General features: G+C 40.2%; 2 protein-coding genes across 5 annotated transcripts in view; one reads left to right on the top strand and one right to left on the bottom strand.

Moving 5' to 3' along the window:
* Positions 1-7,571, bottom strand: part of sgtb.L (small glutamine rich tetratricopeptide repeat co-chaperone beta L homeolog) — a 34,530-nt gene extending 26,959 nt beyond the window's left edge. For 2 of the 4 annotated variants that reach the window (XM_018245605.2, XM_018245617.2), the window contains exon 1: positions 7,444-7,571. The gene's annotated coding sequence lies outside the window, so the exon portion shown is untranslated. 4 annotated transcript variants of the gene reach the window in all.
* The window catches only part of nln.L (neurolysin (metallopeptidase M3 family) L homeolog), a 42,987-nt gene continuing 27,438 nt past the window's right edge, over positions 6,903-22,451 (top strand). Inside the window, exons 1-8 of the mRNA XM_018265733.2 lie at positions 6,903-7,058; positions 9,389-9,648; positions 12,550-12,698; positions 13,586-13,693; positions 14,056-14,158; positions 17,362-17,522; positions 17,683-17,818; positions 18,835-19,201. Coding sequence (XP_018121222.1) covers positions 7,021-7,058; positions 9,389-9,648; positions 12,550-12,698; positions 13,586-13,693; positions 14,056-14,158; positions 17,362-17,522; positions 17,683-17,818; positions 18,835-19,201 — 1,322 coding nt within the window. The 5' untranslated portion in view covers positions 6,903-7,020. The remainder of the gene's footprint in view (positions 7,059-9,388; positions 9,649-12,549; positions 12,699-13,585; positions 13,694-14,055; positions 14,159-17,361; positions 17,523-17,682; positions 17,819-18,834; positions 19,202-22,451) is intronic.

Genomic DNA, 22,451 nt, shown 5'->3' with positions numbered 1-22,451 from the left:
TTCCAGGGGCAGAGGTGCCAGTAATCCTGCCACGAGCACACCTGCAAGGACAAAGCCCTTTGGCCAGTCTGTAACGTCAGACATGCAAATGTTTTTCTGTCCAAGGCAGCGCCACAACCCTTCTGGATCCACCCTCAAAGAACGCCTCGACCGGCAGGTAGCGGACTACCTGGCATTAACTGCAGATATCGACACTCTGAGGAGCGATGAACCCCTGGACTACTGGGTGCGCAGGCTTGATCTGTGGCCAGAGCTGTCACAATTTGCCATGAACCTCTTGTCTTGCCCAGCCTCAAGTGTGCTCTCAGAAAGGACCTTCAGTGCAGCAGGAGGGATTGTAACTGAGAAGAGAACTCGCCTAGGTCACAAAAGTGTCGATTACCTGACCTTTATTAAAATGAATGAGGGGTGGATCTCGGAGGGTTACTGCACGCCGGAAGACTTGTTCTGACTTCTATGCAGCTGTCCTTCTCTTCAAGCCTCATGACTCCACACACAGCTGTCCTTTAGCGTCCTCCTCCTCCCTCCGCCACCGTTACAAACTAGGGTGCAAACCCTACTGGTTTAATTTTTTCTGGCCTCTGTGCTTCAGTGGCTGCAACCAAAAAAACTGGGCAAACAATGTCTACAAGGTCAACGTATGGCAAAAAATGACTATTTTCAGCATTTATATGGCATATTTTTTCTGGCAACTGTGCTTCAGTGGCTGCATCCAAAAAAATGCATATTTTCTGCATTTATATGGCATAATTTTTCTGGCCTCTGTGCTTCAGTGGCTGCAACCAAAAAAATGCATATTTTCTGCATTTATATGGCATAATTTTTCTGGCCTCTGTGCTTCAGTGGCTGCAACCAAAAAAATTTATATTTTCAGCATTTATATGGCATAATTTTTCTGGCAACTGTGCTTCAGTGGCTGCGACCAAAAAAATGACTATTTTCAGCATTTATATGGCATATTTTTTCTGGCCTCTGTGCTTCAGTGGCTGCGGCCAAAAAAACTGGGCAAACAATGCCTACAAGGTCAACGACGTTGACCTTGTAGGCATTGTTTGCCCAGTTTTTTTGGCCGCAGCCACTGAAGCACAGAGGCCAGAAAAAATATGCCATATAAATGCTGAAAATAGTCATTTTTTGCCATACGTTGACTCAACGTATATGGCAAAAAATGACTATTTTCAGCATTTATATGGCATATTTTTTCTGGCAACTGTGCTTCAGTGGCTGCGACCAAAAAAATGCATATTTTCTGCATTTATATGGCATAATTTTTCTGGCCTCTGTGCTTCAGTGGCTGCAACCAAAAAAATTTATATTTTCAGCATTTATATGGCATAATTTTTCTGTCAACTGTGCTTCAGTGGCTGCGACCAAAAAAATGCATGTTTTCTGCATTTATATGGCATAATTTTTCTGGCCTCTGTGCTTCAGTGGCTGCAACCAAAAAAGTTTATATTTTCAGCATTTATATGGCATAATTTTTCTGTCAACTGTGCTTCAGTGGCTGCGACCAAAAAAATGCATATTTTCTGCATTTATATGGCATAATTTTTCTGGCCTCTGTGCTTCAGTGGCTGCAACCAAAAAAATTTATATTTTCAGCATTTATATGGCATAATTTTTCTGGCAACTGTGCTTCAGTGGCTGCGTCCAAAAAAACTGGGCAAACAATGTCTACAAGGTCAACGTATGGCGAAAAATGACTATTTTCAGCATTTATATGGCATATTTTTTCTGGCAACTGTGCTTCAGTGGCTGCGTCCAAAAAAACTGGGCAAACAATGCCTACAAGGTCAACGTATGGCAGTTGTTTAAAGAGAACAGTAGATTACTAGCCAGCAAAGCTACCTAAGCTAAAATGTCCCTCAAATCCCTGCAGACTTCTGTCCCTCCAATACAGAGCAGTATCAAGCAGATTACTAGCCAGCAAACTTACTATCATCTGTCCCTGAAATCACTAACAGCTCTCCCCCTACACTATCTCTTCCAAGCACACACAGGCAGATTTTTCAGATACATTTTTGCCCTTGATCCCCCTCTGGCATGCCACTGTCCAGGTCGTTGCACCCTTTAAACAACTTTAAAATCATTTTTCTGGCCAGAAATGTCTTTTCTAGATGTTAAAGTTCGCCTTCCCATTGAAGTCTATGGGGTTCGCGAACCGTTCGCGAACCGCTCGCGTTTTTGCGCAAGTTCGCGAATATGTTCGCGAACTTTTTTTCCGACGTTCGCTACATCCCTATGCATAACTGATGTGCAGAATGAGAGTTGCTTCTCTATGTGCAGGTATAACTTTGTTATTGGTATTAGTATCTCATTCATATTCTTAGGCCTGTAGTGCACGAGTGATTGCCAGGGTCCTTTCAGGTTATTCGATTTTGAAAGTCATGGACACTTCTAATAAATGCTAGCTGCTGGGCTGCACAGATTCAAATGCAATTACTGCAGCCCCTGCGGCTGGATTTTGTTTGCAACAATCAGAAACAACTTCCTTGGTGACAGCCACTTCAGTAACCTGGGAAACAAATCACATTAGCTCCATGCATTGATTTGAATAAGAGACTGAATATGAATAGGAGAGGCCTGAATAGAAAGACGAGCAATAAAAAGTAGCAATAACAATACATTTGTAGCCTTACAGAGCATTTGTTAGATGGGGTAAGTGACCCCCATTTGAGAGCTGAAAAGAGTCAGCAAATAATTCAAAAACTATACAAGATTAAAAAAAAAGAAGGCCAGTTGAAAAGTTGCTTAGAATCGCCATTCTATAACATACTAAAAGTTAGCTTAAAGGTGAACCACCCCCTTAAGGCATTTGATGAGCTGTCAGGTAGACTCTGATGGGAGCTACAGGCGTTACACTCCAGCTGTGACATTTACAATAAGGTTCAAAAGAACACATCTTTCACCCTAGACCATGTTCAAAGGTCCAACTAAGAGAAGCACTATGGCAGCCCTAACTTGTTGGCAGAAAAACAGTGGGAAAAGTGTTGTGTAAACACCTACAGTGATTTCCTTAGTTATACTGTAAGCAACTGTCATCAAACTCCATGGGGCAAATTCACTAATCGCCGAAGCGCCGAACGCTAGCGTTACTTCGCCAGCGTTTGGCATTTTCGTTACTGCGCAAATTCACTAACGAACGCTGGCGTAGTTTCGCTAGTGTTACTTCGTACCCTTACGCCTGGCGAAGTTTCGATAGCGACGTAACTACGCAAATTCACTAACGCGCGCAGTGTACTGAACGCTACCTTTTACGCTAGACTTCCTTCGACCACCTCAGACCAGGCGAAGCGCAATAGAGTAGATAGGGATTGCTTCAAAAAAAGTCCACATTTTTTCTAAGTCCTAAAAAACGCTGGCGTGTTTTCTACATTATGGGTGATAGGCTGAAAAAGATCGAAAAATTTTTTGGGGCTCCCCTCCTTCCCCCTACATTTCCTGACTCATGGCAACTTACCTAGACAGTGGGCACATGTGTAGGGCAAAATAAAATTTTTATTTGATGTTTTGAAGCTTTTCTAGCCATTTGTAGTGCTGATACGTATTCCTCCATTGAAATTTGAATTTGGCGCCGTATGCAAATTAGCCTTCGCTAGCGTAACTTCGCTTTACTTAGCGAATCAACGCTAGCGCAACTTCGCAACCTTACGCTACCCCTGAGCGCAACTTCGGATTTTAGTGAATTTGCGAAGCGCTGGCGAAACTACGCCTGGCGCAACTACGAATCTTAGTGAATTTGCCCCCATGTGTTATCTGCTACACAACTTGAGGTTCTCAGTCTTTGTGTTAAAGTCTCCTTTGTTAGCTAAAATATACTCAGGCCTCCTTTAGTTCACACTATTTGTGTGCATATTTATAAACACATGGCCATCACAGTCATATTGGTGTAGCTCCAGACATAGGTAACGGAGAAAATAAGCATCACCCCAATGTGGGCTTAATCTGTGGCTGCATACTTGAGTATCTATGGGAAAATAAATGAAATACTGATCCTTTTGCTATAGAAATTCCCTGGTGTGGCCCCGAGCAGACATTCTATAAGCTATGGTGATAAGCACTGTGCAAGCAAGTCCACAGCGTGTGTGCCTCCCAAAATGCCACCCAGCACCTATCTTGCACAGGCATCCAAAACAGTGCCCCCCCTTCTTTTATGTTTCCAAATTAGTATTCCGAACGCAGCAAGCCATGCAAAATTTACCGGGACAGGAGTTTTTCCCTATGCAGAGAGCAGCACCCCCCTGTAAAACAGATAATGCCTGAATCCAGCTGGAACAGACAGCATCCATTCAGCCCGTTGCTACTCAGCATCCAGGCAATTACATAAGCACACACTCAGCATTTTCCCTGCGTGCAACTAGTATTATTCTGTCAGCTCCTGGACATAATCATCTCACCGCTTGGTTTAGTGGGAGCATGAACAGGAATCTGTAAATCATGATATTTTTACCTAATTCATTCTTTCTCACAAGTTTCCACCAATGCAGCCAAAACACCTTCTATATGGATAAGAGAGACAAACCCCAGCATCTCCTGATTATACATTACCCGCCAATGACATTATCCCTTACCATACACACGGCAGCAGACGTGAATGTGGACTGTGAGGCAGGAACAGCTTGTGTCAGAGAGATGTGCTAAGCTGACAATGAACCTCCCTCTGTCACAATAGGTTCTCAATGGGCAGGTCCCTCCCCGCCCCTATTAGATACAGCTATTAAAGGAGAACCAAACCCTAAAAATCAACATGGCTAAAAATCTCATATTTTATATCATGAATTTATTGCACCTGCCTAAAGTTTCAGCTTGTCAATAGCAGCAATGATCCAGGACTTCAAACTTGTCACAGGGGGTCACCATCTTGGAAAGTGTCTGTGACACTCACATGCTCAGTGGGCTCTGAGCAGCTGTTGAGAAGCTAAGCTTAGGGGTTGTCACTAATTATCCAGCAGAAAATGAGGTTGGTCTGTAATATAAGCTGATGCTACAGGGCTGATTATTAAATTCTGATGCCAATTGCACTGGTTTCTGTGCTGCCATGTAGTAATTATCTGTATTAATTATTAATCAGCCTTATATTGTGACATTTATATTCTATATGTACTGTATATTGTGAGTGGGTCCCTAAGCTCAATAAGTGACAGCAGCACAGAGCATGTGCAGTGAATCAGCAGAAAAGAAGATGGAGAGCTACTGGGGCATCTTTAGAGACACAACTCTTCCCTGCAAAAGGCATGTGTTGTCTTGGGCTGATACAGAAGCCCAAAACATTATTTAACACATTTCTAGCCTATTTCTTTAGTTAAGCTTTAGTTCTCCTTTAACTCTTCCTTCACACAAGGGCTCCCTGCTTGGACCACTTACTGTCATGCTTTGCTTCCTTCTTCAATATATTCAGCACCGATTCTGGGGCTGCTGCCGCCTGAGGCAGCAGCCCAGATGCCGCCCCCCTCCTCTCCCGCTCCGCGCTTAAAAATTAGCGTCGGAGCGGTTTTCAGGGGGCAGTATCGCTAGTGAATTGAGCGCAATAGCGCTCTTTGCACTAGCGGAGCCGAATTTCCGGGTTAAAACCCGGAAGTTCGGCTCTTAAAGTTACAAGAGCTTTCTGGATAACTGATTTCTGTATAATAGATCCCATACCTGTAATTTAAAGGGATACTGTCATGGGAAAACATGTTTTTTTCAAAACGCATCAGTTAATAGTGCTGCTCCAGCAGAATTCTGCACTGAAATCCATTCAAATGAGCAAACAGATTTGTTTTTATATTCAATTTTGAAATCTGACATGGGGCTAGACATATTGTTAGTTTCCCAGCTGCCCCCAATCATGTGACTTGTGCTCTGATAAACTTCAGTCACTCTTTATTGCTGTACTGCACGTTGAAGTGATATCACCCCCCCCCCCTCCCAGCAGCCTAACAACAGAACAATGGTAAGGTAACCAGATAGCAGCTCCCTAACACAACCTCCCTCGTAGATCTAAGAACAACACTCAATAGTAAAAACCCATGTCCCACTGAGACACATTCAGTTACATTGAGAAGGAAAAACAGCAGCCTGCCAGAAAGCATTTCTCAGGCACAAGTCACATGACCAGGGGCAGCTGGGAAATTGACAAAATGTCTAGCCCCATGTCAGATTTTAAAATTGAATATAAAAAAATCTGTTTGCTCTTTTGAGAAAATGGATTTCAGTGCAGAATTCTGCTGGAGCAGCACTATTAACTGATGTGTTTTGAAAAAAAACATGTTTTCCCATGACAGGATCCCTTTAAGGATTGGGTTGACACATCAGGCAGAATATAGATAAGAGATAGACTGGACATCAAAACTTTCTGTCCAGTTTACAACACTGAGTAAAATCAATGGAAATCCAGGCAGCCCACCTACTTCAATGTGCCTGCCTCTTATGTCATCATTGCTCCACCCCAAATTATATCTGCCCCGCCCCTTTGTTTGGGTGGCAACCCTACTGCAAAGCTTCCCTGGAAATGATTTGTAATAAAATCAAACAACAAAAATAAAACATCGGATCAGGAACCTTGGCTCTCCAGCTGTTAAGGAACTACAAGTCCCACAATGCAATGAAGGAGCCTTTTGAAGGAGTCTAAAGGCAAATGCATTATGGGACTTTTAGTTCCTTTCCGATGTGCCCTTTATTAAATTACAAATAAGGAAGAACCTGCCGTTTCGGAATGACGCCGCAATAAATCCTCCATTTTAACTAAGGGCAAGGCGATTGCTGACTTTATACACTGATGAATTACGAGCGCGCTTGCCCTTGCGTAAAGCATGGGAAAAAAAATAGCTTTCCCATAACTAAAGAGTCAATTGGCTGTAACTTATGGCAATAAAACATGAGCTGATTCGAGGTTGGCTTATATAGATATGCCCGCCTCTTGCGCGTAACGATTGGCTGACACAAGGCCGTGCAAGGGTTGGATAGTGTGTAATACGCGGAAGCTGACAGAGGGAGGCGGGCGGAGCTGGCGCATGTGCCGCTGATTGCTTTCTCTCTGTCATGTTCCTTGTGCGCCTGTGTGTGCGGCCTCTCAGCAGGTATCTGTCATTCTCATGCCTCTATGTAACATATAAACCATTCCCGTGCCTCCCGCTTACATTTACATTACCATTAACATAGTGTTGATCCATTCCAACGTATGTTGTGTTGCCGGGCAGGTCTCATGCATGTCAGCCCCATGCTTTTTGTCTTATACACAAGGACATTGTTCGTCTTTTATTATTAAAATGTGTGGGACACTTTTAAGTTAACATTTAATCAACTTATCAATTGCTCTTCATTATTTATTTTGTATTGTTTTTTTATATTTGCCTTTTTCTTCTGACTCTTTCCTGTTTTCCAATGGGGGTCACTGACCCCATCTAAAAAACAAATGCTCTGTAAGGCTACACATGTATTGTTTTTGTACCTTTAATCTCTCACCTTTTTATTCCGGCCTCTTCTTTACATATCCCATAGTGATGTGCAGGCTGACCCGCGGGTCGGGCAGGTTCAGGCCGACCCCTGGACGAAACGTGCGGTGCGGGTTGAGTGCTTCTCCTGCTCTCCCTGCACCTAGTGCTTCCGGCGCCGGAATTTATAGACTTCCGCCTGCCCCACCCCTTTTGTGACGTCACTGCGGGGCGGGCGCGGGTCTATAAATAAAGGGGAGCAGCGTCCTGGGTCAGATGCGGGTAGGGAGCGGGCGGGTTGGGTGTGGGTCGAGAAATTCTCGACCCGCGCATCACTAATATCCCAGTCTCTTATACAAAACAATGCATGGTTGCTATGGTAATAAGGACCCTAGCAATCGGATTGCTGAAATTGCAAACTGGAGAGCTGCTGAATAAACAAGTGAAATAACTCGAAAACCACAAATAATAAAAAAAAAAATGAAAACCAATTGCAAATTGTCTCGGAATATCACTCTCTACATCATACTAAAAGTGTGAACAACCCCCTTTAAGAACTATGGTTAGATTTGTGAGCTCTTACAAGTTACATTACATTCCCATGCCATTTGTTTGTGGGCCTTGGGCTGTTGGAGGATACTGGGAGCTGATAACTAGAACTAGTTGGAAAGCTGCAGGTAATATCCTATATTGTTGCCTTCTTGGTTGGTAACTAAAAACCAACCTTCTTATAGCTTTCTTCCCTATGGAATCAATCATCATCAAAATAGGTTTAGAAACGCTGCTCTATATGGCAACCCCACGGAAACTGACTGAGCACTTCAGGAATAAACATTTCATCAGGGTTAGTGTCTTTAAATCATACTCATCGTGTAGCCAATGATAAATAATATATATTGCTAAAAATGGTTCTTACCTTTAAAACTGACACCTTTATTTATTTGTTATAAGTGTTGCATAGGAGCAGTGGGTCACACCTTTGCCCCCCCCCCATACAGGTGACTGGCAGCTGAGCGGCTGGCTACTTACAATGAGGCAAAGCAAATTGCTTTGTGCTGCTGGCTCTCCTAATGGCTGGGTGGTACTAGTAACGTTGGGGGATATTTTAATTAAAGTAGCACAAACGGCAACTTTTAAAGGAATTGTTCATTATAAAAATAAAGAGAAAAAATCAGAGACTTGAGGGGGGCCATATGGATCATAACTGTTGCTTTTGAATCTGAGCTGAATTCCGAGGATCAATTGCAAACTCACTGAACTGTTATGTACCATGTAGCCTCCCCTTCAGGTCAGTGACTAACTCAGAGTTATAGAGCTGAAAAGCAGGAAGTAGTATTCTGGCTATTATATTAGACATCCAGTCACTCCAGCCTTTATACATTACATTTTTGGCTAACTAACTATATTAGAAACATTTTTTTATTTTGCATTTTTTTAATTTGCTTGCGTCACACAAGGGATCCTAACATTTTGGATAAATGAAAAATTTGTGCCTAATTTTGTAGGCAATTATGAGTAATATATGGGGTTGCTTTTACATGGTGCTAAAAATTAATATTATCTTTAAAAATAGCCTCTTTATTGGAGCTCCCTATAGATGTTCACTGGTCCCTGTCCCTGTTTCAAATGAGGGGTGGGCCCATCCTAACGGTGCCTGCTAGAAGCACAGTAGGCGGGGGACAGCCAATCACAGCACTGCAGTCACACAAGCAAAGACAGTGTGAGGGAGGGATTATTAAGGTTTTTGCAGAAATATTTAATAAATCAGGCTGAAACACTACTTTTTTTTACAAAAATTCTTCTGTATCTAAATGATTATAATGCACTGGTACATTCTTACTTTTTACACAAAATGTCTCCTTTAAAAGAAAACTTTCCTGGAGATAACTCCTTGAAAGGTAGATGTTTTGGATTGTGGAACTTTCATTTTGTGCATGAAGATTCATGTTGTGTCGTTTTGTTCTGGGTTATTACAGGAAACAGAGTTGTACCGTCTTTTTGAAAATGACGCTGGGATCAGAGTGCCACGCGGCCTTCAGAAGTGCACCACTGAGCACAACCACTAACAGAAACCTTCTGCAGTGGGACTTGTCTCCCGAGCACATACAGAGCAGGACCGAGGAGCTGATTATTAAGGCTAAACGTGTTTATGATACCGTTGGCTCTCTCCAGCTGGAGAATATCACTTATGAAAATACTGTAAAGGCTTTGGCAGACTTGGAGCTGGACTATGCAGGTGAACAGAATGTCACATTGATAAGAACACTGTAAACGGGATTGTTGAATGGAATGGTGTAAATCAGGAGTGCCCATATTTTACTAATGCGAGATCTACTTTTAGTGATGTCGTACATCCATAAAAGCTCTGTTAGCATTCTTATTATATATATAAATATATTGATTTATGAGAGAATCTATATTGCTAGATTTAACAAAGAACTATTTGTTTGTAACGTTTACGTAATAAATATCTGAATGAAAAGCATGAAATAGGAGGGTGATATAGACAAGCTGTTTGATGACAGTATCTTGAGATCTACTGCTCACCAGCTAAAGGTCAACTGGTAGATCCCGATCTACCTTTTGGGCACTCCTGATGTAGATGGTTTGAGCGTGCGTGCCAACCATCATCATTTATTTCTATAGTGCCAGCAAATTACCCAGCAATTTATAGTGAACAAGGATCTTACAAAAATGTAACAAACAAGGCTTTACAGAGAAGTATGGGATTAGAGGGACCTACTGGCAAGAGTTTATGATCTAATAAAAAATAAGTTCTATAGATCAGGTACACTGATAAGTTTTACTTGCCAGATACCGCGTTTAATACTGGATGCATGTCCGGGTGGAATCATAGCATTTCTTAGTATGGTGAAATTCTGTGCAGTTTAGCAGCTTTTTATAATGCACATATAACTATTTAAGTCTTATACAAATGAAACTTTCTGGAAACCAAGTCACAGCAATGTTAACAGGCACAACAGTCAGTGTGTAGCAGCTGCAAGAGATAGTCAGAATATTGTGCATATGATGCATACACAGTGGGACAAAGACATTTTTTTTCTTTTTTGATTTACCCCTCTGCTCCTAGGTGTAGAATTTTAAATTACACTCCTATACATAGTGCCGCTCATTTCAGGGCACCATAATATTTGGGACATTTGGTAAGGTTTCACAGTGTTTGTGATTACTAAGGTGTGTAACTTTATTTGTAAAGCGCTGTTAAGGAGCTGCAGCACTGTACAATGCATAAAAGTACAATATATATAAAAGTATACACAGAGAAGACAAATCACATAATAAATATATACAGAATCATATCAGGACAAAGAGCTTGAGTGCTATGTGGTAAGAGGAGGTCCCTGCCCTGTAGAGCTTTCAGTCTAAGTTATTATAAGTGCAGGGATAAGATACCGAGGCTTACGTCTAGCATTTGGAGGAGAAAAGCTGTGTCAAAGAGAGTCAAGGAAGCTACTATATTATAAGGCTGAAAAACAAGAATAAAACCATTAGAGACATCAGTCGAACCTTAGGATCAACCTGAGATCAACCTGGAATATTAAGAAGAAAGAATGAAGTGGTGAGCTCTGTAATCGCAAAGGAACTGGTAGGCAAAGGAAGACCTCCGCTGCTGGTAGAAAAATCCTCACTATGGTAAAGAAAATCTTCAAATGTCTGTCCACCAGATCAGAAACACTCTTCAGGAGGCAGGTGTGTCTTTGTCAGAGACTGCTATCTGCAGAAGAATTCATGAACTGATATTCAGAGGCTACACTGCAAGATGCAAACAACAAGTTAGCCACAAAAACAGGATGACCTGATTACAGTTTACGAAATAGTACTTAAACCTGCATTCTGGATTCTGAATTCTGGAAAAGGTGTTACAGACGAGACCAATATTAACCCGAATCAGAGTGATGGCAAGAGAAAATTATCTTCACTGATCATGTAACTGCTGATGGCAGTTGCAGAATGAATTCTGAGGTGTACAGTAACATCTTTTCTGTGCAAGTTTCAGTAAATTTCTCCAAACTCATTGGACAGCGCTTCATCCTGCAACAAGATAATGATCCCAAACTTAAAGCTAAGGCAACACAGGAGTTTCTCAAAGCTAAAAATGAGAAAACTCTTGAATGGCCAAGCGACTCACCTGATTTAAATCCAACTGAGTATGCTTTCCATATGCTGAAGAGGAAACAAGTCCTCGCAATAAACAAGCGTTGAAGGTGGCTGCAGTAGAGGCTTGGCAGAGCATCACCAGAGAAGATACTCAGCACCTGATGATGTCTATGAATCGCAGACAGCAGTCATTATATGCAAGGGATATGCAACAAAATACTAAACACGAGTGCTTTATTATACATACAAAAATATAGGTAAATGGAGGGCAGACTCATTTAGAAAAATAAAGAAACAAAATGCGATAGGAGGTGCAAAAAACCTAAAGTCACTCCTACAGAGCAACCAAATGTAACATGTCAAATATCAGGTCTGCACACTCACAAAAAACTTATAGACTCAGGTGGTATGAAAGAAAATACTTTTACTGTTTAAAAAGAACAGTTTAACAGTAACACAATGTTTACAAAGACAATAAACTCCACATAATTGTAATATACATACCACCCTTCGGTACACACAAGGCAGAAAAAGAACAACAAGAAGCGGATACACCTGCCAAATGAGAATGGCCCCAACTTTTCGGCACACAGCTTTTGTCAAGGGGATTCTGAATTGACAAAGGCTGTGTGCCGAAACGTTGGGGCCATTCTCATTTGGCAGGTGTATCCGCTTCTTGTTTTTCTTTTTCTGCCTTGTGTGTACCGAAGGGTGGTATGTATATTACAATTATGTGGAGTTTTTGTGAGTGTGCAGACCTGATATTTGACATGCTTTATTATACATACAATTAAAACAATAGATGTATGTCCTTCATTTCACAGGAACATCTGAGTACTCGGGGTTTCATAAAGAATTGTGACAATATTCCTGCTGGTAGCATGGCATGAAAATAGTATACGTACATCCATTATAAACACAAAGATTTGTATTGAATAATCATCATTACACTGTTTTGGATGTATAGAGCTCTGCAATGTGTCATTTGTTGCTTTAACTTGGCTTCTCTTTTTGGCAGTGGAGCGGAGCGTGTTAGATTTCCCCCAACACGTCTCACCCAGCAAAGAAGTGCGTGCATCAAGCACTGAAGCAGACAAACAGCTATCTGAGTTTGATGTGGAGATGACTATGAGAGAAGATATATTCAGAAGAATTTTTCATTTTCATGTAAGCATAGTCATACTTTAAGGAGTAGATTTGTTAAGGGTTGAATTGAAAATTCGAATTTGAATTTTCTTTTTTTTTATGGTCAAAACTGTCTAAGGACTAGGGGGATTATCCCAACTTGATTCGAGTTTTTTAAAAAATTCTAATAGGATTTTCGAGATTTATCATATTCTGGCCCTTTAAGAATTCGGATTTGATTATTCGCCACCTAAAACCTGCCGAATTCCTGTATAAGTCAATGGGAGTGGTCCAGTGACCAATTTGTAGATGTTTGCAGCCTTCCTGACATTCATTTTTTTCGGAGAAAATGCTCAAATCGAGCTTGATCAAATTAGATTCAAATTCGATTTGAGTTTTCAGGTCAGTAAAATTAGTCTGAGTTTTACATATTAGGTTTTTTTTTAATAAATTATCCCCCAATCGAATTTTGAGTAAAATCTAATTCATGTGAAAAAAAAGTCACATGAATTCAAAATTCGACCCTTGATAAATCTGCCTCTAAATGTGTACCGTTTTCTGTTATTGTTATTATTGCTGTTATTATTTAATACATACACACAAAGCAGGGATTGTTTGTTCATTTATTGATAATGGACGAGTGCAGAGGATTTGTTACGTTTGTCTGTACTGTATGTGTATTTTGTGGTCACAGCCTTGTTGAACCCCAAGTAATGGTTTAAAATTGTTGATAATGGGTGCAGAGTGCAGAGAATGTCTTGTCTTTGTACGTATGCATTTTGTGGTTATACTTGGGGTGCTTATTGCACCCCAGGTAATGCTTTAAAATTGTTTAGTGGTGAACACAACTTTCCCTCTTTGCTACATGGACTCCTGTGCGTGTATTATCAATTATATTGCTACATATTTATTAAACCTTTATTTTTTAGCAAACACAGGATCTGAAACAACTGCATCCAGAGGTCAGAAGATACCTGGAGAAGTCAGTACAGATGGGAAAGCGCAATGGACTTCATCTTCCTGTGGAAGTCCAGGGTGTAAGTATAATATTTGTGACTTGAGATTATGTCTGCCTTATATTTAATTACCCCATTCATGGTCACTGCGGGTAACTAATAATAGTAATAGTAACCTGACAGCTTTTTAAATGGGATCTGATCTAAACTTATTAATACAAAAGGGTTGATTCCTAACATGATCATAATAGCTGGCCTGTCGCAGTCATATAAGATAAGTGCAAAACACTCACTCTGTAGACACCGCCCCTCAACATTTAGTGACATTATTGCAGCAATTTGGTTATTCCATTCATATTGTTAATTAACCCCCTGTGAGGTTAAAGGCATGCCTTGTGCTTAGCGGAAAGTGTGATATGACTTTTTTTTTTTACTTCCCCCAGGAAATAAAATCTATAAAGAAAAAGATCAGTCAGCTCAGCATTGACTTTAATAAAAATCTCAATGAAGAAAACACATATCTAATTTTTACCAAGGCGGAACTGGGTAAATATTTTCTTCTTGGGCCGTAAGTTATTACAAAAAAAATCTATAATATACTTGTAATGAAAAATGTCCCATCATAGGTGTATTTTCTTTGTAGAAACAATCACAGTTTTGACAGTCTTTCCTCATTATTGAACTCTTCAGTACCCTTTACCGTGTAGTTGCACATCTCTGCACTTTCTCCAGCTCATTAATATCCTTAAAGGGATCCTGTCATCGGAAAACATGTTTTTTTCAAAACACATCGGTTAATAGTGCTACTCCAACAGAATTCTGCACTGAAATCCATTTCTCAAAAGAGCAAACAGATTTTTTTATATTCAATTTTGAAATCTGACATGGGGCTAGACATTTTGTCAATTTCCCAGCTGCCCCGGTCATGTGACTTGTGCCTGCACTTTAGGAGAGAAATGCTTTCTGGCAGGCTGCTGTTTTTCCTTCTCAATGTAACTGAATGTGTCTCAGTGGGACATGGGTTTTTACTATTGAGTGTTGTTCTTAGATCTACCAGGCAGCTGTTATCTTGTGTTAGGGAGCTGTTATCTGGTTACCTTCCCATTGTTCTTTTGTTTGGCTGCTGGGGGGGGAAAGGGAGGTTGTGATATCACTTCAACTTGCAGTACAGCAGTAAAGAGTGATTGAAGTTTATCAGAGCACAAGTCACATGACTTGGAGCAGCTGGGAAATTGACAAAATGTCTAGCCCCATATCAGATTTCAAAATTCAATATAAAAAAATCTGTTTGCTCTTTTGAGAAATGGATTTCAGTGCAGAATTCTGCTGGAGCAGCACCATTAACCGATGCATTTTGAAAAAAATTTTTTTCCCATGACAGTATCCCTTTAAGGACTGGAGCCCAAAACTGCACTGCATACTCAAGGTGAGGCTATATTGGGGTTTTATAAAGGGCAGGGTTGCCACCTGGCCGGTAAAAATGATGGTTGATCCCAATGTTATTAATAGGGAAAAAAGATAAATATATAGGAAGGCCGGTATTTATTTCCAGAAAAGGTGGCAACCCTAATGAAGGGTCAAAAATATGTTTCCATCCCACAAGTCAATGCCCATATTTAAAAAGAAGAAAAACCGGCTCTAATCTTCTCTGGACAAATATGGACACATACATTAAAGCAAAACTAATTTAAGATTACTTTTAAATTTCACAGGTTAAATTCCTTGTAAATGAAAATAGTATGTTATTAAATGAGACGCTTGGCAATTCTTACCAAGCGGAAAGGTTTGACCTGGGTGTCCAGACCCCAGGCCCTTCACTTGAATTGGTTAATGAACGGAAAACAGCCGAAGGGCTATAACTCACCGGATTAGCCAAATGGTCCGGGTGCCGTGCCCCGAACCCGTAGCTTAGGCAAATTCAATCTTCAAAATAAAACAGCACGCACTCCTGCGACCATAGCCATGAGGATAAAAATTGTAACTTTATTCCATATAGTTAAAAAGTAAGCGTCCTAACGCGTTTCGTATCAACAGATACGTAATCATAGGCACATGATGTGCCTATGATTACGTATCTGTTGATACGAAACGCGTTAGGACGCTTACTTTTTAACTATATGGAATAAAGTTACAATTTTTATCCTCATGGCTATGGTCGCAGGAGTGCGTGCTGTTTTATTTTGAAGAATGCCCATATTTATGCAAGACAGAACTTTGCTTTAGTAGCAACTTATTGACAGTGCCTTGAGTTACACAGTTTGTTTCCACAAACATCCGCATATCCTTCTCAATTAAGGGGACTACCAATGCAACACCATTTTGTGTATAATTCACATTCATGTTCTTTCTACCAAAGTACATGACCTTGCATTTAACAATAATGAATTGCATTTGCTAGTTTGCTGCCCAGTCCTTCAATTTTGTCAAATCGCTCTGCAAATTAGTAACATCCTGCATGCAAGTTATAGTTTTGTACCATGTAGTATCATCTCTAAAAACAGAGACAGGACTTTCAACTATCTCTCAATAGTTACTTAATTAGAATTGGGTCTAATATATATATATATATATATATATCTTCAGTTAGCTAATAGCTGATGAAAAGCAGAGATTCTGAACTATTTTTTGCCTGTTATTACAATTGAAGAACCAGAAAACAAGGTTTCCTTCCTATATATATATATATATATATATATATATATATATATATATATATATATACACACACATAGAGACTCAATAGACAGGCCTGGATTTACTAACCAGACACCCCTAGGCCTGCTCCGTTCGTCGCCCCCCTCGCCATCACCTTGCTTTATGTGCATGTGTCTAACCAGTCCTGCTCTGGAGACATGCGGGAGATTTGAAATTCTCCCAAACATCAGTCTCTAGTGCTCATATCTAATTTGGATGTGGCTGGTTGGCATGCTGCCCCTGAAATTCTGCCATCCTAGGCCTTGCCATAAATTTGGGCCTGACAATAGGATGCAGTTACATCAAAGCAGGAATCTAACATGGACATTTAAAATTAAAAGTAGACAGCAGAGAACTGAAAAAAGATAAGATAAGGATCTCTCGTTTGCCCTAATAGCACTTGGGTACCAAATGTATAAAATGAATATTCAATAGGGGCATGTGCCATGGTCATTTGATGCTGTTAGATCCTTTAAAGCATACATTGTTCACATGGGGATGAGGGGGGTGTCCCTTGAATACAGGCAACCTGGGGGATATGAGTTAGAACCCCCAGGTTTTATTATAATAGCATTTACTGCATTTACCGAAATTGATCGGCCAGGTCAAAAAATCTTTGTCGGTCCCAGTGCAATCTATCTATGTTTGCAGGGCCAAGCAGGCAGCTCCCCTTTGTTTTCCTGGCAAATTGGTCTTTTTAGTTGATGGTAAATTCGTACGATCGTACGATTGTTCTGAGAAGATCGTGGTCTCACGATCAGGATCTGATCTTTTAAAAATTTCAACATCTATGGCCAGCTTAAGACCCTGTGTAGGGTACGCCACTCCTTATGCCTACCAGTGCAACCTATATTTGTCCATGACTCAATATAAGTGTAAAATGTTTATTAACATGTAGAACAATGAGTACACAGAGCAGTTCCACAGCTCATAAAAGATATCTGGGCTGTTTGTCGCAAAGCTGCAATGGCTAATGATGCATTTTAGCAGTAGTGGAACAGGTAGAAACTACTGGGACTAATGTCTTGCTTTCTCTCCATTACTGTGTTATACAGAAGGTCTTCCCAATGACTTTTTTGACAGTCTAGAAAAAAATAATGGAGACAGTTTTAAGGTCACTCTCCAGTATCCCCATTACTTTCCTGTGCTAAAGAAGTGCTCTGTGCCTGACACTAGAAGGAAAATGGAAAGCGCTTTCAACAGAAGGTGTATTGAGGTAAGTGTCTGAGAAGTGCCTGAAGCTGCCTGTGAAATGTTTCTTGGATCATAGGATAAATGGTATGTTGGAACCACTAGATGGTCTGCGAGGATTTTCTTGAAGGTATTTGCATATATTATGTCCAAAATCATCATTCTCTTTATTTCTTTCATTTAAGGAGAACTCAGCCATCCTTGAAGAACTGATTACACTGAGGGCGAAACTGTCTGAGCTGCTGGGATACCAGACACATGCTGATTTTGTTCTTGAGTTGAACACTGCTAAAAACACTAGCAATGTATCGGCTTTTCTAGGTTAGTTATTTGTTTATAATTGTATATACACTAAAGCACTGCGTATCTTGACATCGCTATATCAATAAATGATGATGATGATGATATACACTAATCAAAAACAAGGGTATTAGGAGCAAATAATTTAATTGCCAGTGCTACTATAAACTGTGTATTAAAGTGGACCTGTCACCCAGACACAAAAATATGTATAATAAAAGTCCTTTTCGACTGAAATAGGAAATCCAATTTCTATTTTTTATTAAAGCATTCATGGCCGTTGTAAGCTCATTTAAAAATCTCAGCTGTCAATCAAATATTTTCTGCCCCTCCTCTATGCCATGGGCATAGAGGCGGGGCAGGCAATTACTTTCACTTTCCATTCAGCACTTCCTAGATGTCACTGCTCTCCCCACATTCCCCCGTTCTCTTTACCATTTCATTGTGTAGCCAGTGCATGAAGATGAACATCAGGTCCCCCATTCTTTTGCACAAACAAGAATTTGAGATGATACAAGGCTTGTCTTAATAACAGTGTCCACAAAATGGCTGCTGCCTGCTTGCTATAATAATGAATTCCCAGACTGATGGAAGCAAGATTCAAATAATTTATACAGTGTAATTAAAGTTCATTTTGCTTGCTAATGTGATAAAATAGGATTTTGAATAATTTTTTTTGGGTGACGGGTCCCCTTTAATATGACACAAAAAATCTAAATAAAGTCCCAAAGTGTTACCCACAGTCCGGTAACAAATAAGGTTCTCTTCACCTTCAAAGCATGCAGTTTAAAAGGATATTACTGAACCTTATGAGGTGTTTTCAGTAACATTCTTTTGAACTGCGTCAATATGACACAAACCTTGGCTAAAATAATATATTTTTATAAAAGGCAGGGCTGCTTTGATGCCATGTTTGTGTGCTATTACTCGGGTTTACATTTTGAAAAAGAATAAACAGTGCGAAACATTTCCATATTCCTGATATTGCTATTGGTGATCATCACCAACAACATGACATTCATTCATTGTAATTGCAGATAATTTAAAAACCAAGCTAAAGCCTCTGGGGGATGAAGAGAAGCAGTTAATATTGCAGTTGAAAAGCAAAGAATGCTCTGAGCGAGGCCTGGAAATGGATAACAAGATAAACGCCTGGGATCTGCATTATTACCTCAATCGGATTGTAGAGACCACATTTTCAGTGGATCATGAAAAGCTGAAGGAGTTCTTTCCAATGCAAACTGTTACTGAAAACCTGTTACGTATCTACCAGGAGATACTAGGGCTACGGTTCGAGCAAGTGGATAACGCCCACGCGTGGCACGAGAGTGTCACTCTTTATGCCGTGTTTGATAAAGAGACAGGCGAAGAATTGGGTCAGTTCTACTTGGACCTATATCCAAGGTAATAAATGCTTACTTATAAAATGAGTAGCTAATTAAAATCAACAAGTACCCTATTTCTACAGTATTCTCTGTAGGTATGCACCGAATCCAGGATTTGGTTCGGGATTTGGCCATTTTCAGCAGGATTCGGATTCGGCCGAATCCTTCTGCTAAGCCAATCCGAATCCTAATTTGCATATGCAAATTAATGGCAGGGAGGGAAATAGTGTCACAAAACGAGGAAGTAAAACATTTTTCCCATTCCCACCCCATATTAGCATATGCAAATTAGGGTCCGGATTTGATTCAGTATTCGGCCGAATCTTTCACAAAGGATTCGGGCGTTCGGCCGAATCCAAAATAGTGGATTCGGTGCATCCCTAATTCTCTGTGATATTTAGAATGTGCAATGATCTCTGTGCGCTACTTGTTCTTCCTGTGGGCAAGGTTTTTTTTTTCAACTGCTTCTTTAGTTCTGTAAAGGTTCCTGTTTAGCCAGTAGTAGCTACTAATTGCTGCAGATGGAACTTTGTGCTCTTTAGACAAATATTCAGGGTTTTTTTCCCAGACTCCAGTAATATTAGGTATCAGCTTCTGATCTGTCTGGGCAAAAAATCTCAACAATAGACGGATCCCCTTGATATCAGATGACAGGGGCCACACGTCCCTCAAGCTTGCTTTACGATCTGCACCATCCACTCCTCCTCAAGATCAGATCAACTTGGTCATCCACCTGTACATAATACTAGGCTTTAGTCATGGGCCATTCAGTTGGTTCAGAAATCTGCTGGGAGTGGCTGGAGTCAGTAATGCCTATTTATTCTGAAGCTGGATTTGTATCTTTGTTAGGGTCTGGCCACACAAGAAGATTCAGGGAGATTAGTCGACAGGCAGCGCTTCGTTTTCTGAAGTGGCCCGTAATTGCCTCACGAGGAAATGTCGGGCGACTTCAGAAAATGAATCGCTCCGTGCCTGCCCCTGGCGGAAGGCAGATTAGGGAGATCAGTCGCTGCGAAGAAGAGGAGATTTGTCGTCTGGCGACTAATCTGCCCGAATCTGCTTGTGTGGCCAGACCCTATAAGGGGTTGTTCACCTTCCAACACTTTCTTTCAGTTCAGTTGGTTTCAGATTTCTCACCAGAAATAAAGACTTTTTGCAATTACTTTCTATTTGTGACCTTTTTTCTTGAAGTATTGTAGTGTTAAGTTTCATTTGTCCCTTCTAAAGCAGCTCTGGGAGGGGGGGGGGGGGTCGCCGACTCTGTAAACTGTTCTAAATTGGTACATTTAGTTGATACATTTCTCATGTTTGTCCCTGCTGAGCAGAATCACTGGGGTTCATTACAGGCAGCTGTTAGAATTGATACAATAGTTGCTAATACTCCTGAGATGCTGCTGAGAAATGTATCAACTTAATGTTGCAAAATTGTAACTGTTCTGCACCTGAATTACTGAGTTGCCAGACTCAAACACCAGAGACCGAGACATTAAAAAACGTAGATTTTGAAAAAATAGTAAAAAAAATAATTAAAGTAATTGTAAAAAGTCTTTATTTTGGGGGAACAATCTGAAAACTGAAAAAAGTTTTGGAAGGTGAACAACCCCTTTAATATTTTTATTTATTATCCCATTTTTCATACCTTATGCTCAGCTTCCAGTTTGTCTGCAAACTGATGTCTTATTGGTTGGATTTAATGGATTTAAATTCCATTTGAGAGGTCTGCAGAACATAATGCTAAAGCGAAATTAAACTCTCTACAAAACTGTCACATTGCCCCGCCCCCATCATCAAAAGCACCTGTGTCTTATTCTGCTCAGTAGCTTTATTATGCATTCCACTCTCACATACAGGTATTTATTCACCTGCTGATATATGAGTGTCAGTCTCGCTGTAACCTCTGTGCTCCTTTGGGGATTTGGCTGAGTAGCACTAATATCAATCTACAATACATAAGATTTGTATAATACACGTACTTCACCGCTGAATAGAATGGGACAGAGCCATACAAATAATATTCCAGCAACTCACAAAATAGTGAAATCAAGGGGATTTTATTTGTGCCACCAACCAGCTTGATTTCCTACCCTGTGCAGAGGGAATTACAGCTTTACACCTGACATTTCAAAAAGCAGTAAGTGTAACACTGTCATTTTATTTTTTTATTATGTGTTTTTTTTCAGTTATTTAGCTTTTAATTCATCAGCTCTCCAGTTTGCAATTTCAGCAATCTTGTTGCTAAGGTCCAAGTTACCCTAGCAACCATGCATTGCTTTGAATAAGAGACTGAATATGAATAAGAGAGGCCCGAATAGACAGATGAGTAATACAAAAAAGCAATAGCAATACATTTGTAGCCTTACAGAGCATTTGTTTTTAGATGGGGTCAGTGACCCCCATTTGAAAACTGGAAAGAGTCAGAAGAAGGCAACAAAAAACTATAAAAAAAAAAAATGAAGGCCAAGTGAAATGTTGCATAGAATTAGGCATTCTATAACATACTAAGGGGGTTATTTATCAAAAGTCAAATTTTAGAGTTAAGAATAAACTCCAACTCCGAAGGTGTCTAATTTAAGAAAAAACTTGAATGGAAAAAACTCAGCAAATACTCAGAAAGTTCAGTGTTTACAACCTGAAAACTCCAATTGATTGAGTTTTCGGCGAAAAAAAGCCTCGAATTGAATGGAATTTCGAGCAAAACCCCCCTTGAACGTCATGAAGGTTATTAAAATCTTCCATTGGTTCAAGGACCTCTGCCATTGACAGTTTAAAAAAAAATAACTGAAAAATTCAGGGGTTTTTTTACCCGAAAAATAGACACTTGACTCCAAAATAACCTTGAAAACTCGAAAAAACAACTCGAAACTTAATAAATATGTCCCTAAAAATTAACGTAAAGGAACCACCCTTTAAGGTATGGAGATCCATATTCCGGAAAGACCCCTTTTTCGAAACCCCCAGGTTCCTAGCATTCTAGATAACAGGTCCCTTACCTGTAATTATTTTAGATACATATTTGACTGTTATATGAATGGTACGCACAATAGAGAGAAATAGGAAGGATCGCCCACCCTACTTTAAAATGTCTCTTAGCCTTTTATTGATAGCCACTGATGTGATAAGATCAGCTCAGCATTTCTGTTTTAAAGGAACAGTAACACCAAAAAATGAAAGTGCTTAAAAGGAATGACAGTATAATGTACTGTGGCCCTGCACATGTGTGTTTGCTTCAGAAACACAACTATAGTTGATATAAACAAGCTGCTGTGTAG

Source organism: Xenopus laevis, chromosome 1L (assembly GCF_017654675.1).
Source record: "Xenopus laevis strain J_2021 chromosome 1L, Xenopus_laevis_v10.1, whole genome shotgun sequence".
NCBI lineage: Eukaryota > Metazoa > Chordata > Amphibia > Anura > Pipidae > Xenopus > Xenopus laevis.
Note: the sequence above shows the minus strand (reverse complement) of the source record. Positions and strands in the feature narration are given on the sequence as shown.